This window comes from Suricata suricatta, chromosome 17, assembly GCF_006229205.1.
Source record: "Suricata suricatta isolate VVHF042 chromosome 17, meerkat_22Aug2017_6uvM2_HiC, whole genome shotgun sequence".
Lineage (NCBI taxonomy): Eukaryota > Metazoa > Chordata > Mammalia > Carnivora > Herpestidae > Suricata > Suricata suricatta.
The window spans coordinates 51,125,775-51,141,072 of NC_043716.1; the positions used below are offsets into that span (position 1 = coordinate 51,125,775).

General features: G+C 51.0%; 1 protein-coding gene across 6 annotated transcripts in view; it reads right to left on the reverse strand.

The window, feature by feature from the left end:
• SLC39A11 (solute carrier family 39 member 11) overlaps window positions 1-15,298 on the reverse strand; it is a 353,304-nt gene that overhangs the window by 312,917 nt on the left and 25,089 nt on the right. For all 6 annotated transcript variants that reach the window (XM_029927486.1, XM_029927490.1, XM_029927488.1 and 3 more), the window contains one exon: window positions 11,788-11,826. In XM_029927486.1, coding sequence (XP_029783346.1) covers window positions 11,788-11,826 — 39 coding nt within the window. The remainder of the gene's footprint in view (window positions 1-11,787; window positions 11,827-15,298) is intronic.

The following is a 15,298-nucleotide window of genomic DNA, read 5'->3' on the forward strand; positions in this document are numbered from 1 at the left end:
GAGAAGCCTGGAGAACCAGCTCATGGTGGCCCCGAGCCGCAGTCAGATGTGGGATTAAAAGCCAGGGCACCCTGAGAGCAAGACCGGCGTCCACCCGCAAGCAATCCAGGCGGCCGCCTCCCTGGCATTTTGTCCTCGCTCTGCTCCGGAGGGCACAGACACGTCAAACATCATCGTGCCCTGATTTCTCCTTCCACTCCCTGCTCGAGGTGGGAGGGGAAGGAATTCTGTCTCGGTGGAGCCACGAGATGCCCGGAGGTGACAGGACTTGCTGCTGATCGCAGGGACTGTACACAGCTCAGCTAGAAAAGCCACCCGGGGCTCCTGACTCCTGTCTGAGCCCAGCACTCTCAATCCCCAAGCAGGATCAGCTGCCCAAGAAGGGTCCTCGTGCCTGGGAAAAAGGGAGGCATTACAGAGGCCCTCCTGAGGTCCGATTCCATGGGGTGGGAGGCATCGTGGGAGGTGAGCCTACGGCTGACAAACCTCTCTAGGCCCTGGGAGAAGGTGCAGCGAGCATCCTCAGCCTCCGATTACAGCTTCTCTGGTCTCCTTGGGCTCAGCACCCTTGCAGGGGGCAAGGAGAGGGGTAAATCCTGGTATTCTGCGGCTCGGCCCACACACCCACCAGAGAAACACCACGCCAGACCTCCGCCCCATCTCCCTGCCCTTGGCGACATGCTTTCTATATTCCTAAATTATGTCCACAAAATGAGCCAGACTCCTCTGCAAAGAGGGAAGAAGACTGATGCCTGCAGACGTGAGTCTGAGGGGATGTCAATACAGTATCCAAAAGTGGAGCCACGCAGGGAAACACAGGGCCAGGAGACGAGAGCCAGGTCCCAGTGACGTCCTTGGATCTATAGAGTGCGGCAGTATTACCCAAGGCCAGTTCTGGGCCTGGCATGTTAGATGCATGGGCCAGTGCGTTTCCTTCATCAGTCCTGTGCCAGACTGAGTTAGCTTTTCCATCATTCGTGGTCTCCAAAGCCCCGGCTGATGACAGAGACGGAGGGACTTTCGTTTTACTGCATACCCTTTGCACTACGTCAGTTTCTTGCCAAGTTCATGTTTTTACTCCTCCATTTTGAACGGAACAAGTTGGAGAAAAATATAACCTAGCTCATTTGAAAGAACATCTACAAAATGGACGCAGGGAAGGTAAATCAATAATAGCATTAGGGCTCAAGGCTCTTTCGGTGATGGGCTGTGTGGCCAAGGGTGCTAACGGCCTGCTGCAGCTCCATGCTCTCCTCTCCTTTAGGAACACAATCCCACTGTTTGGCTCGGCACACGGCAGCACGGCTGAAAGACCATGTGTCCCAGCCTTCCCTGCAGGTAGATGGGGCCTTCCAGTAAGTTCTGGCTGATGAGTTGGGGCGCCTGGGTGGCCCAGTCGGTTAAGCGTCCGACTTCGGCTCAGGTGGTTCGTGGGTTCCAGCCCCGCATAGGGCTCTGTGCTGACAGCTAGCTCAGAGCCTGGAGCCTGTCTTCAGATTGTGTGTGTCTCTCTCTCTCTGACTCTCCCCTGCTCATGCTGTCTCTCTCCTCTAAAATAAATCAAAACAGCAAAAAAAAAAAAAAAAGTTCTGGCTGATGAGCTACAAGGGGAGCTGTCAGCCAAGACGTACAGGGAATCTCTCTCCGGGCTGACATTTTGCTACCCGGAGGCAGCTGTGATGACCTAAGCTCCAGCAGCTGCGTTGGGCCAGCGACCCTGCTCGCTGGGGCAAAGCACTGAGCGAAAAAGGAACCTGGATCTCTCAGGACTCACAGACCTGCTTTCCCAGCCAAGGTCTCTGGATGTCTTCTGCGTGAGAGTTTTTCTTGTTTAAGTCATGATTTGGGGGAGGGGTGGGGGTTCTCAGTGATTTTCAGTCCAAAGCACGGTGAGCAGAAGGAAGCATTGCCATCAATACAACTAGGTGTAGGTGGCTGGTTGCCATGGAGACCATCCCACCACAGATTCCGAAGTACAAACCCACTCAAATGAGAAAGGCCTGATAGAAACCCCACCTTCCTGATTCTGGAAGAGCCCTCCCCCCACCTCAGCCCGTAAGCCAGGAGCTGATACCTAAGTCCCCAGCCGCCCCAGGGGAAGGACCCCCAGGACCTCAGTACCTGTGATGGGCTTGGGCTTCTTCAGCTTCCTTCACAATCAAAGGACCACCGAGTCCTCAGTTCTCCAGCAGGACTGACCTCTGCTCTCTCCCTTCCCAATTCCCCTCCCTCTGCCTGATTTCAGGGCTCTGGGGAGTCCCGGAGTCCTCCTCCTAAAGTGACCCAGGAGCCTCCAAGCTCCCTGCTTCGGCCTCCCACTGCCGCCCGTGCTGTCTGCTTCCAAGAGAACGCACTTCCTGAAACCAGAACTCGGGTGGCCTCGCCCTCCCAAGAGCTCCAGGGCCTCCCCACCGATCTAGAGAACAGAGCGCAAACCCCCTCCATGGGGCCCGGGTTGTTTATATCCAGGCCCCAACCTACCTTCCAGCCATCAGTTTCCACCCAAACCCATCGCCGTTCCTTCAATAGTCCCGTGTCTTCTGTGCCCGTTTTTCCGACACGCTATTCTTTCTGCCCGGAACTCATCTCCTCCCCCTGCTCCGTGCCCACCCTCAAACTACTTATTCCTCCAATTTGAGTTTCATCCTTGAAGAAGTCCTCCCTGACTCCTTCCTGTCGCCTTGTGCACGTGACCTTCCTACAGTCAGTCACCTGCTGACCTGTCTCGTGGTTGCAGGAACCCAGCCGGCCTCAGCCCCTTGCAGAGAGGGATATGTCTGGCTTCTTTATGTACTCCCCACAGTGCCTTCCACGCAGTAGGTGCTCACTAAATGGCAGGTGGGTTGGCCTGAAGACCATCCTCTCCCTGCTCCCACCTTCTGGGCAGCTACTCTCAAAGGAAGAAAATAAATGCTTCTTCTGCAAACAGAACACCTGTGCAAGCCGTCTCTAAAACCGCACAGGCCCTTGACAAAGCTCTGATGACCGGCCCCTCTCCCCTCCTGTGAGTGAGCCCCCGCTGCAACACCAATCATAACCAACCCCTGCACAAAGGCAGGCCTTGCACCAAGCACTTGGGTTAATAACACATGTAGAGACTTGGTCTTGGCTTGCAAAGGCCACAGGACAAGACTTAGCCAAGATTAATTTTGACCCCTCGCGCTTGGAGTATCTTGCAAAAGAACTGACCGTATGTAAATGCTTATAATGTGGTTTGTGCTCAGATGCCAATGAACGAAGACATCAGCTACTCTCTCTTATTTAAATTGTGGCAGGAGCTATTCAGGTAAGTTTCTAACAAGCTAGCTAAACACTCAATTAGGGTACCAAAAAAAAAAGGCATGGAAACTTGCTTCATGAAGGTCTTTGGGAACAAGCTCCGTCCCCACCATCTGTCTGGATTAAGTGAAACACTGACCGGCCTGTCTGATGGCATGAGGATGGCCCAGATGAGTCCCGGAAGGCCCTGCCCGTACTGAAACTTCTCAGACAGTGTGCGATCCGACGAGGACTGTGCACCAAGTGAGAATTTAAGCTCACATCCAAGTTCTCCAAAGATCCGCCTCTCATCTTGCTTTTGCGTGTGCCAAGGAGCCCAGAGTTCTGGGACACCAGTATCACCTGACCAGCTAGGAAATCTGCGTGTGAGTACACCTGTCCCCTCCCAACCCAGGCCAGTATCAAAGTCGACCAACCTGAGGAGCCAAGACACCCGCCAGGCACACAGTGGACCGCCACGGCAGCCCACGGCAGACGGGCAGGTGGGGACCAGAGGCAGCAGCCTCCGCCTGGGCTCCCCCGTCCAGGTTCCGAGGCCCCATCCTCCGCACCCAGCGCCCCTGTAACCACGGCACCAAACCCACATATGGGTTCAGCCGGACTCTTAGCCCCACAGCTACTGGGAGCCTCTGAAGGGAGTCTGCTGTTTCCAAACACTAGCTCATCCTTCATTATACCACAGTCCCCGGTCGAACTGGGCTGCTCCCTGCTCTGATCACCCGGGGAGCCGGAGAAACTGCGGAAGCCTTATCCCAGCCCCAGAGACTTAAAATGTAGTTAGTCCACGGTGTGTCCATGGCACTGGGCTTTTTAAATCTTTCCAGAGGATTCTATCATGCAGCCTGTGTGGAACCACTGCATCAGAACGAAGGGAGTTTCTCCAAAGCCAGAGCAAGAGAGAGAGAGAGAGCACACGCTCCTTGGGACTAAAGTGCCGAGGATGTGAAGCCAAGTGAGCTCGCTCTGCTAGACAACGGTGTGAAAACGGCTGCCAGCTTGAGGCTGATCTGAGCTGGGAAGCCCAGCGTGAGATCACAATCTCAGAACCCACACTTCCATCCTAGGCCGTCTGTCCTGACACGATGTGCCTTACGTGACAAGGTGAGGGCAAGTGGTCCACGTAAGTCACGCTGCTGCCCCACAAGGACATCCCTGAAGCTTCTCCAAAGGCGCAGCCCAGCAACGGGGCAGCAGTAGCTTTGATTTCATGAGCCGGGGCCAGGCCTCCTTGGGGAGGAGCCCCCACAAGACCCAGCTCCCCCAGGAGATCACCGGCTCGGGAACATCAGGCATTCCAAGGATGCTGCGAGACCGCCAGCCCAGGCCCCGCACAGCGCGGAGCTGTGGCCACCTGCTTGGGCTGCAGTCTGCAGCAGGCCTCAGAAAACCCACCGCAAACACGATCAGGGGCCGGCAAAGGTGTGTAAAGGGCCAGATCGGAACTACTTCAGATTTTGCAGGCGATAAAGTCCTCTTGCAGTTCCTCGCTCTGCCGTCACGAGGCGCAAAGCCCACGGGCGTGGTTGGGTGCAGAGAAACCTCTGCCGACAAAACCAGGCAGTGCATCCAGCATTCTGCTGGATCGTGATCCCCTTAAAGATGGAGACCGCCTCCTATCACGTCGTCAAGCCCTCAGCATGTGGCACGGTGCCTGGAAATACAACAGATCCTCAGTAATGCCGGATGGATGGATGGATGAAAGCAAATGAGCCAATCATCTTAAGGAATATCTATTACTTGTGATGTGACTACCGAAACGGAATCTCGAAGCCCCTTACATATACTCCCACCCCCCCACTTTCACGGGAGCAGGGAGGGGTGCCCCAGACAAAGAGGAACAAGTATTCCCCACGGAGAACACCCTGGCCCAATCTGTATAGTGGGTCCAGGCCCGCAAGGAAACAGTGGGGAAGCAGACGTTCCCAGGCCGCGAGAGGGGAGACAGCCTGAGGACACACGTGGGGAAGGCAGGGAGCCGTCCAGGCGGCTCTGGGCAGCCCTCAGGGCCACATGGGCCAGCTGCTTGGCAGGACGAGAGACTACACACGTGGGCTCTTTCACCTGGACGTCCCCACAGACGGGGGGTAATGTATATCACTTTCTCCCCCACACTGTGCATAATGACACTGGAAATCTGAAGCATGAAATTGAAAAGGAAAGACGCGATGCTAACACTAGTGATGGTCCGTCTCCTTCCTCAGGGCTCTTCTTCCCTTTCTCATTTCTTCCTCTCTCACCCACCCCTGGAGTCAGGGTCCCGAGGAGCCGGGAAGGAAGGCCGTGATCCTGCCGGCACCTGCCGCAGACGATGAGGGGAGGGCCAGGGGACAGAGCTGTCACCACATCGTCCTCGTGCCCAGGAGAATCACTAGGGACTGGGGTCCGGGAGCGCAGAGCTGGAAGTCAGGCTTGCCCCGCGCCATCGTGCATTCAGCGTCTCCTGCTCGTGCCCGGCAAAGTCTGAAAACATTCAGCAGAGACACGGAACTTGTCCCATTGTAAATGGCCACGTGAGACCTTTACAAATAAAATGCTTTGTCACACAAACTTTAAGGGTCTCAACCCCTCGATTATGAGTCTGAGCGCCAGTGTCTCGTGCAGCACTATGCGAGCAGCGGCAGAGGCGAAATGGGGCAGGTGGCCCCTTACCAACCATGGCCGAACCTGGAGGGAGGCTGTGAGTGGTCCTGCTTCGAGAAGGGCCCTTCCCCACGTTTTCTCCACGCATCGTGCTACACTTGGCGGGTCAAAGGAGACCCCAGGGGCAGGAAGCTCAAAGCCCCATCAAGCCAACCCGGTACACCTCCTCGCTTCGTGGCTGAGGACAGTCTTAGCCCTCACACAGACAAACGTCACCACCCCAGTCATTGCATCCCAGTGCCAAACAAGAAAACCTGCCAGGAACAGGATCTGGGAGGCCCCCGGGGCTCCCCGGTTCCCCAAATCTTAAAAAGGCAAATTTAAGAGAGGAGCTCCGCTTTGGACAGCTCCCTCGAAACTTCCAAGGGGGTCTGCCCAACCAAAACGATGCTGGGACAGGGTTTGCTCCAGGCCCAAGCAAGATCGACATCCTCACAGGGTCACCCCGGCGCCCTCCGTACCACAAAAAGCTGGGATCTCTGAGGATCCCGTTCAGTGGCCGCTCCCCACACTCAGCTCTTCTTTACTCTAAAATAAACTTTTCCACTGCATTGGGCTGAAATCTCCCCGAATCCCTCATGCTACCATCCGAGTCCGTGGTGCCTATCCATGTCACCACGGAAATGGAAAACAGCTGGCCGCCCTCGTCCCTCCAGACTCGGAGGCCATCACTGGAGAGCATCATTAGTGTCCAACAGAGAGCCAGTTACTTGGAGAAAATATTATTCACCATGTTCTGCACAAAAACAGACGCAGCCAAAACCTCCTTAAGAAAATCGTGCCTTTCATAAGCACTCAGCTCCCCCCTGGGATTAAATAATAGGTAGTAAATTGCCTCTTCATGCCTCCAAGTAAGCTTCCTGATTGGTGGGCTGTCTTTCTCTCCTGCTGGTTCCTGGTCCTATTTATTCCCTACAAGCGCTTCTTCCTTGAGCGAGGACGCCCACTGACTCAGGGACCCCTAGTGAATACAAATCCCACCAAAGAGACATCGGAACCAGAGCAAAGAAAACTAAAATGGTGAATGGTGACCTTGGTGTTTCGGTCTCTCCAAATTTCCCTACACGTTTGTTTGTCTTTCGGGACAATGACTGCTCATCTCAACTCGGATGGGAAGGTATTCAACTGAACGTAAAACCTGCCATCAACTAGATAAGTGGGTGAACAGGTGAACAAGCACTAACTACAGTGCTTCACAACCACCTTACAAGAAAAGGATACACACTAACACATGCTAGAGCACACCCCTTGGCCTGTGCAGAACCAAGAAGCCCTTAACACGCCCAAAGTCAGTCAAGTGAGCAGGGCCCCTGAGGTCCTGGAACACCAAGGAGCTTGCCCAAGGTCACACGGTTACATGTCGGCAGCTCCTGGCTCCTCAGCTGAGTTTGGTCCCAGCTCTGCCCCTACCTGGCCATTTCCGATTCTAGAGAAGTCGTTTCCTCTCTCTGGATTTGTTTCCTGCCTGCAAACAGCGGCAACCGGACCAGACACCGGCCAGGAGGCACTGTGGTTTAAGAAGGAAAGCTCTAGAGTCAGACTGTGTGTTCAAATCCTGCCTCTGCTCCCCATCGGAGATCCAGAACAATGCATTTCCACCTGCTGTGCCTATTTCTTTGGCTAGAAAGTGGGAGTAAATAATAGTACGTGCCATGTACCTCAGGGAGGTATCTCTTCCAGTTTTGGGGCACCTGGGTGGCTCAGTCGGTTAAGCGTCTGACCAGCTCAGGTCATGATCTCCCAGTTCGCGAGTTCGACCCCAGAGCCTGCTTCGCATTCTGTGTCTCCCTCTCTCTCTCTCTGTCCCTCCCCCCGCTCACACTCTGTCTCCTTCCCTCTCTCTCAAATATAGATAAACACTAAAAAAAATTTTTAAAGTTGTAAAATCTCTTCCAGCTTTAATGCTGTAATACTCTAGGTTTCATTTTCCGCCTTTTTTTTTTTAATGGTAAAATTTCTCCCCATTAAGCTCACACCTCAGGCAAAACTAAAGGCTGACACGGGTACTGAGAAGATAATGATTATGAAAGGCTTACAGAGTGATTTAAAGAATCTGGAGGGGGACAGAAAAAGGCAAATGGATTCTATGAAGAGTCATTTAAGGAGAAGTGATTAATGTTTCCAAGGCCCTGCTAATGAGGGGGAAAACCACCTGTGAAATATACCGCTAAGCACGTTGAAAATATGACATCTTTGTCCTAGCACTCTCCTTTCTCAGCCACGATTATATGCCGTCTAGCTACAAAACCGCAGCGTCACAGCAGTGCCCACATGCATATGCATGCATCCCTGCATCCCAACTGATCATGAAAACATGTTACATCTGTGCAAAGTACAACGGGACCCCCATCAACCGACTGATGGCTGGGTTTCCCTTTTCCAGGTATTTATTCAAAGCATCTCAGCGCTGAGCTGAAGTACACAAGAGCAGTGGTGAGGGCTAGCAAGCCCTGTGGCATGTTTATCCCGATTCTTTGTGCAAAATGAAAAGTTCTCCAAGGAGCTGCTGGTGGTTAACAGCGGTGACCTCTGGGAAGCAAGGGGGGTTGGGGGGGACAGGATGATTTTCTTCCTCTTTTTTTAACTGCTAATACATCTGTATTCTTACACATTCCACTCTGTGGCCAGAGGGGATACATCAAAGTGCTCTGGACCAGGATTTCCTGCTGTGGCACCGCTGACACTCTGGGCTGGACAACTCTGTGGTGGGGACTGTCCTGTGCACAGGAAGGTGTTTGGCAATATCCTGGGCCCCTGACCACTACATACCAGTTGTGACACCTGAATACGCCAAATGTTCCCTTGGGGGGAGGGGACCGCTCCACAGTTGACAACTACGGCCCTGGCCAACTGAGTGGCTGCTAAATATAAATTATTCCGTGATTAGTACACGCAGTTATTACAGCTCAGGCCCCCCGGGCTGTACTGCCTTTTTGTAGTTTGGGGAAGCATTTACGAGAACCCACTCCTGGTCACCATGGCCACTGGTAGTTCCTGAGTTTTGAGTCTCAATGGTCTCCCACATCACGCTTTTACTTTCCTCCATGTGCCTGGTGACTTTCCATCCAAGTGCTAACCTGGTCCGCCCTGCCAGGCTTCTGAGATCAGACGAGATCGGAAGCGTTCAGGGTCGGATGGCCATAGATTCTGGTGACCTTCCAGAAGTTCCTCTTGTGGAACTAGTTCAAGGTCAATTTCAGAAAAGTAAATCCTATTTTCTTTAAAAATAAAAGAATGGGGTGCCTGGGTGGTTCAGTCGGTTGAGCGTCCAACTTCGGCTCAGGGCATGATCTCGCAGTTCGTGGGTTCGAGCCCCGCATTGGGCTCTGTGCTGACAGCTCAGAGCCTGGAGTCTGCTTCAGATTCTGTGTCTCCCTCTCTCTCTGACCCTCCCCTGCTCACGCTGTCTCTGTCTCTGTCTCTGTCTCTCTCTCTCTCTCTCTGAAAAATAAATAAAACATTTTTAAAAAATAAAGGAAAAAATAAAAATAAAAGAAAAAAGCAAACCCACAAATAATCTTTAGAGTCTCTCTTCTTTTTTAACAACTATATTAAAAATCGGAAATAAAATGATTTTATTTTAGGTCCTCATACTTAAATGACCACAAAAGAGTGGGCTGATGATTTTTTTTTTTTTTTAGGGAAATTACATCTTAAATGTTCATGTCTCATCAGGCTCATGCTTACATGTCCTGAAGACTATTATTCTCTGCTTTCCCTTGTTTGGTCCCTTTCTTGTTTCATTTTGGGTGTTTCTGCCTTTTGCTACGCAAACCTCACAGTGGCTTTTGCCCCGAAAAGGCCAAACAGAACAGGAGACACAAGTGCCTCATCGAAAGCAGATGGACAGCACAGAGCAGAAATCTCTGTAACCCCTAGGAGAATTTTTTAAAACTAGGTACCCCCTCACTCCTTTTAAAATTGACATTTAAAATGTTTTCATCTTTGAGTTTCAAGAGTGGCAGAAGCTGTCATTTCAGGCATATAAATACTGATCTCTGTTTCATCTGTCAATTAAATGTATCCACTGGGCTCTAAGCAACACAGGGATTTGATTCCCACTCTTTAGTGATTCACTCATAGATCCACAGATGAAATATTTGATCCTCTTAAAATATATATATAAACTGTATATTCATGTTTTTTCTACTCTTCTGTCCACGGGCTACATTCTAAACACACAAAAATGCACAAGCAAGCTCTTCACTGAAATTCCCAAAACTTACATCATTACTTCTTCGCCCAGACTTCTATTTCAATTCCATTTTCCCACAGAATTTTACCCTAAAGCCACTTGTTTTAAGCTAGAAAGTCTATTATTGATTTCTTTATCCTACTTCTTCTTTGTAATATAAATGCCTATATACATTCTAATTTAATTTTTAGAAAAATTCATTTGGGCCTAGGGCTCTAACTGCTTAAGAACAATTTCCCAGACTGAGTTGTCATTAAAATGACTAGCGGTAGAGAACAGATTTCTAACAACAAAAATATAATACACTGTTTTATAATTATCAAACATTAAAAGTAAAATATTCTTGGAAATGTGTATTTTCATGAATCAGGCCGTCGCCCTTGGTTTTTCAATTAATTCATACATCCGGGGACCAATATTAGGTGCTCATCACTAGTCTGAGAGTTGGGAGTCGATTTTGTTTCTATTTTTCTTGCCTTTTTCTTTCTTTTTTAAACATAAGCAAAGAGAAAATGTGTTCGCATAAAGAAGAATGTGGAAAATTAGGTACATTGTTACAATGATGTCATTTTGTTCTCTGAATGTTTTCCTAGTCACAGGCCCCAAATCCCACAGTGGTCCATCGTGGAAAATTATTTTTAAGCAACACGGTGCAAACAATTTGATTAGATCCACAATCAAAGGGCCAGACATGTCTGAACCACTTAAGGATTCATGCCCATTGCTCGGTGATTAGAGGCCCCACCTTCTCCACTTCAGCACCAACCAACACCCCAAGCGGTCCCCCATTTACACGTGGACTTTTGCACCTGGAGACCCGGTAGTAAGGCCCGGAGTGCAGAGAGGGGAAACATGGAGGGGAACTCGAGCAAGGAAAGCCACTTGTCAGGGCAGCCTGGGGCCTGGAAATTGATTTCAGGAACACTCTCCATGCCCCTGGGAACCACCTGGAAGGCCTCCATGTGCTCCGGAAGGTACACAGACCCCAGTCTGACAGCTGCTGACTTAGGTGACCTCTGGGAGACCACAGCCCCCGGCCAGGTTCTGCAGAGAGCAGTAAATCCCAGACAAAGGAACCAAATCCTGATCACCTGGAAGGGTGTCACATATTACATGACTTCCGGTGTGATGAGGACAAACGGTATGCTCCACGCTGGCATATACATGCGTGGGAAGCAGGCTCTGAGCTCTCCAAACCCCAGGCTCTAATGCCCGGCTCACAGCAGACCGGGGAACTGGGGCACAGGTATTCAGCCCCCCACCAAGGAAGCCGTCAGCCAAATTCACAACGTGTGACACTCTGTGGATATAAAAGACCCAGTGTCTCCAACAAATTACTGGACTGAAAAAAAAAAAAAAAGGAATTGTTAAAGAATAAGAGACACTTAAAAGTTATAATCGATATGAAAATCTTGCTCACATGCTGATTCTAACAAAATCGTTTCAATGACCCCTCTGAAAAAATGAAGGAGGGACACCTGGGTGGCCCGGCCGCCTAGGCCTCTGGCTTTGGCTTGGGTCATGCAGGAGCAGAGATACGAAGGGGCCATTAGCACCTGGAGACCAGGGAGGGGCGTCTAGGTTGCACGGAGAGACGGGAAATACGCCGTTGGCACAGAAATGTTCGAACAAGCACGCCCCCGTTGACATCACTCCTGCGACACGGTACTTACCCCTGCAGCAAAGCCAAGACTTCCATCCAAGATCCGCCTCTGAAAATATAAATAAGATGTTTCAGAGTCTGAGGGAGACGTGTGTGGGGATAAGAGGAAATCCTCGGATCTAACAGAGCCGCACGAATAAAGACGGGCCCATGCCTGAGTGAGCCAACCTGTCTAGAAGCCTGGATTGGAAACTTTATAAAATGGGCCAAGGACCAGGGGAAAGATTTTTTTTTAAACCTTCCATCCAACCCACAGCCAATCAGAGTGTTTTGTCAGAGGTGCCTGGCTTCCATTGACCCATGTGGTGTCTTTTACGTGGCTCTGCTGTGAATTATAACTACAAATCTTCAGTAAATAGCGGGCCTAAAAGATGGGACTTGGTTAAGTGTGGGTAGGGACCATGGGGACCAGCTGGAACTCTCTCAGTCTGCAGGTGGAGGGACAAAACGGCACAACCGCTTTGGAAGATGAACTGGCAGCATCCACGGGAATGAACACGCCCTACGACCCAGCAGCGCTACCCCGGAGCAGTGACATCACCACCTAAGAGGAACGCCTACTTGGATTCACCAAACACGTGTCCACAAAAGCTCTCAGCAGCAGCGCTTGTGAGAGCCAAAACTCGAAACTCCCCAAACGCCCCACCAACAGTAGAATGGATACATCAATTAGGACGTATTCATACAACAGAATACCACACGGCAATGAGAACACACACGACATATGTATGAATGAAGCCCATAATCAGGCAAGGGCATGAGTAAACTGGAAAATAAACAGCGTGGAATCAGCCAGACGCACAAGAGCGCATACTATATGATTACTCCATTTATATAATGTACAGAAACAGAGAAAACTCATCTCTGTGGTCAGAGGCTAGGAGAGGGAATCCCCTTGGCAGTGGAGGTTGGGGGAGGAGGGTCAGGGCTAGAAAGGGTCCTGAAAGGCTGCTGTGGGGCTGGTGCTATTCTGGATCTTGATCTGGGTACTAGTTTCACAGGTGATTGTGAAAAATCATCAAGCTGTACATTTATTTAAAAAAAAGTGCACTTTTCGGGGACCTGGGTGGCTCAATCGGTTGAGCGTTGACTTGGGCTGGGGTCATGATCTCATGGCTCATGAGTTTGAGCCCCGCATCGGGCTCGCTGCTGTCAGCACAGAGCCCGTTTCGGATCATCTGCCCCGTTCTCTGCCCTTCCCCGGCTTGAATACACAGGCTCCCTCTCTCAAAAATAAACATAAAAAAATACAAATAAAATGTGCACTTTTCTAGATGCATTTTATATTTCAATTGAAAAATATTGGTTTAACTTTGTAGCCCATGTTAGAGGCATCATCTATAGCTTTGCGAACACGTCACAGGCTTGTTGAGGTGATTACCCCCAATCCTTGAGGCTCCCAAAGTCCGGGTGGCTTAAAACCACTAGCTCAGCCCTCTCCCACCCTTGAGTGGCTTGAGGTGGGTGGAAGGTTTTGTCCCCAGGCAGCCATACAAATGACACTTTCCTCTAGGTGTGCCATGCCACAAGCAATGTAGGTCTAACCAAATAATTTAATCAATCCAGACAGCCCTAATAAAGAAGTCAGGTAAGAAATTAGTCTACAGCATTCATCTGGATCCTGAAAGGAGAAAAATGATACTTTTAAATTTTTTCCACTTTTAGACATTTACTTCAAGGCACTAATCAGATAGGTGCTCCAAGGCTTATGTTCATCACAAAGGTATTTCTTTAAAAAATAGGGAAAGAGCACATAACCTATCTGTCCAAAAGTTGGAAAACGGCTAAACTGCAGGCCACCCTTAGGACAGAATATTACACAGCCAGTTAAGTAACCAAAGTGACCAAAACGCAAATACAACTGAACTCTGAATGAACAGGTTCAGGGTTTTTGGGGTTTTTTTTTTTCCTGAGAAGCACCTTTTTTATCATTTCTTTAAGCTTTTTCATATTTTGAGTTTCCTGCAATTAAAATATATTCTAAAGCAAGAAAACAAATTTTGAGCGAAACTACTTGTTATTTTTTTAATGTCTATTTACTTTTGAAGAAAAAGGGAGAGACAGAGAGAGAGCATGAGATGGAGAGGGGCAGAGAAAGAAGGGGACACAGGATCTGAAGCAGGCTCCAGGTTCCGAGCTGTCAGCACAGAGCTGGACACAGGGCTCGAACTCACAAACTGTGAGATCATGACCTGAGCCAAAGTCAGACACTGAACTGACTCAGCCACCCAGGCACCCTTGAGCGGCTGCAGAGGGCAGAGCCCGAATATGCACTATCCCAGGTGATCCGCACCACGGCCCCCATCTTAGCTGAGGGAAAGCTGTGGTTTGCTCTGCGGGCCAGAGCACATCTCTGCAGACTCCTGTCTCTGGCCACCTTTGCCTCCCAATGCCATGCCTCTCCTCACTTCCCGCACAAACTGCCTGTGCAGAAAGGGTGCATGCGGTCCACCGGCACCTGCTACCTTTGCAAGGTCCTGGTTGCAAGGCTGGTCCTTGGCCAGCTTCTGGGAACTTGGTGCTCAAACTGCCCCCTCTCTTCCCTGGTAAGGGTGCGTCAATGTGCCTCCGCTGACTTCCAAACAAGGGGATGGATGTAATTCACCTGCTTTCCTTCTGCAAGTCTGGAACCTCGGCAGCATACGCTGCCTTTGTGAGCATCCCCGGTACAGTTCTGGGGGCGGAGGCTCCACCGGGTGCCCCGGGCAGACACATCATGGGTGTGTTAACTGCACACATGTGCGTGTGTGCTCCTTGCTGGGGGAAGGAGCACTCTCACTGGGCCCCTCACAGGAGGCGGGGAGCGTCAGGGGCCAGTGGGCGGACGTCCCCAGACTCCGCCTGTACCTTTCTCCTTCTGATCCGTCCAATGTTAAACCTCAGCCATGAGCACAACTCTATGCGGAGCGCTGTGGGTCCTTCTAGCGAATCACCAAACGTGCTGATGATCTTGGGGAACGTGCCTCCACTCGGTACAAGTTCTCAGCAATTTCTCCTACTGACCTCGGTGATTATAGTAACATGAGACAAATGAGGGGCTCTGGGGCTCCACGGGAGAAGGAGGTACGTCGGAGAAGAAGGGAAGGCACCTCTTCCCTCCCACAGCGTTGGCAGGGGCCACGCAGGGCTCTGGGGCCCCGTCCACCCTGTGCTGCTGTTCACTTAGCCCTCGGCAGGGCCGTGCCCCAGTGACCTCTCCTCAATGCAGAATAACTGGGGAAGATAGAACCATGGGCTGCACAAAGACGGGTCCCCAGAAAACCTGTCGTGGTTGTCATAAAGGAGGAGGAGGGGACCGGGGCCCTCTCCTCTACTGCCTGGGTGTCTCTCATTCGGAGCCTGGGTTTCAAAAGGGTTCACTACCTGCTGAGAGCAAGCCAGATCCAGGTGGTGTGAGTCTGTGACAAGCTCCAGACCTCCCACTGAGGAGGGGACGGGGAGGCCGGCGGGGAAGCAGATCTTACCTGACATCCCACACCTGTCTTACCGGCCTCTAACACAGGAGCGTCTGGCTGGCCAAC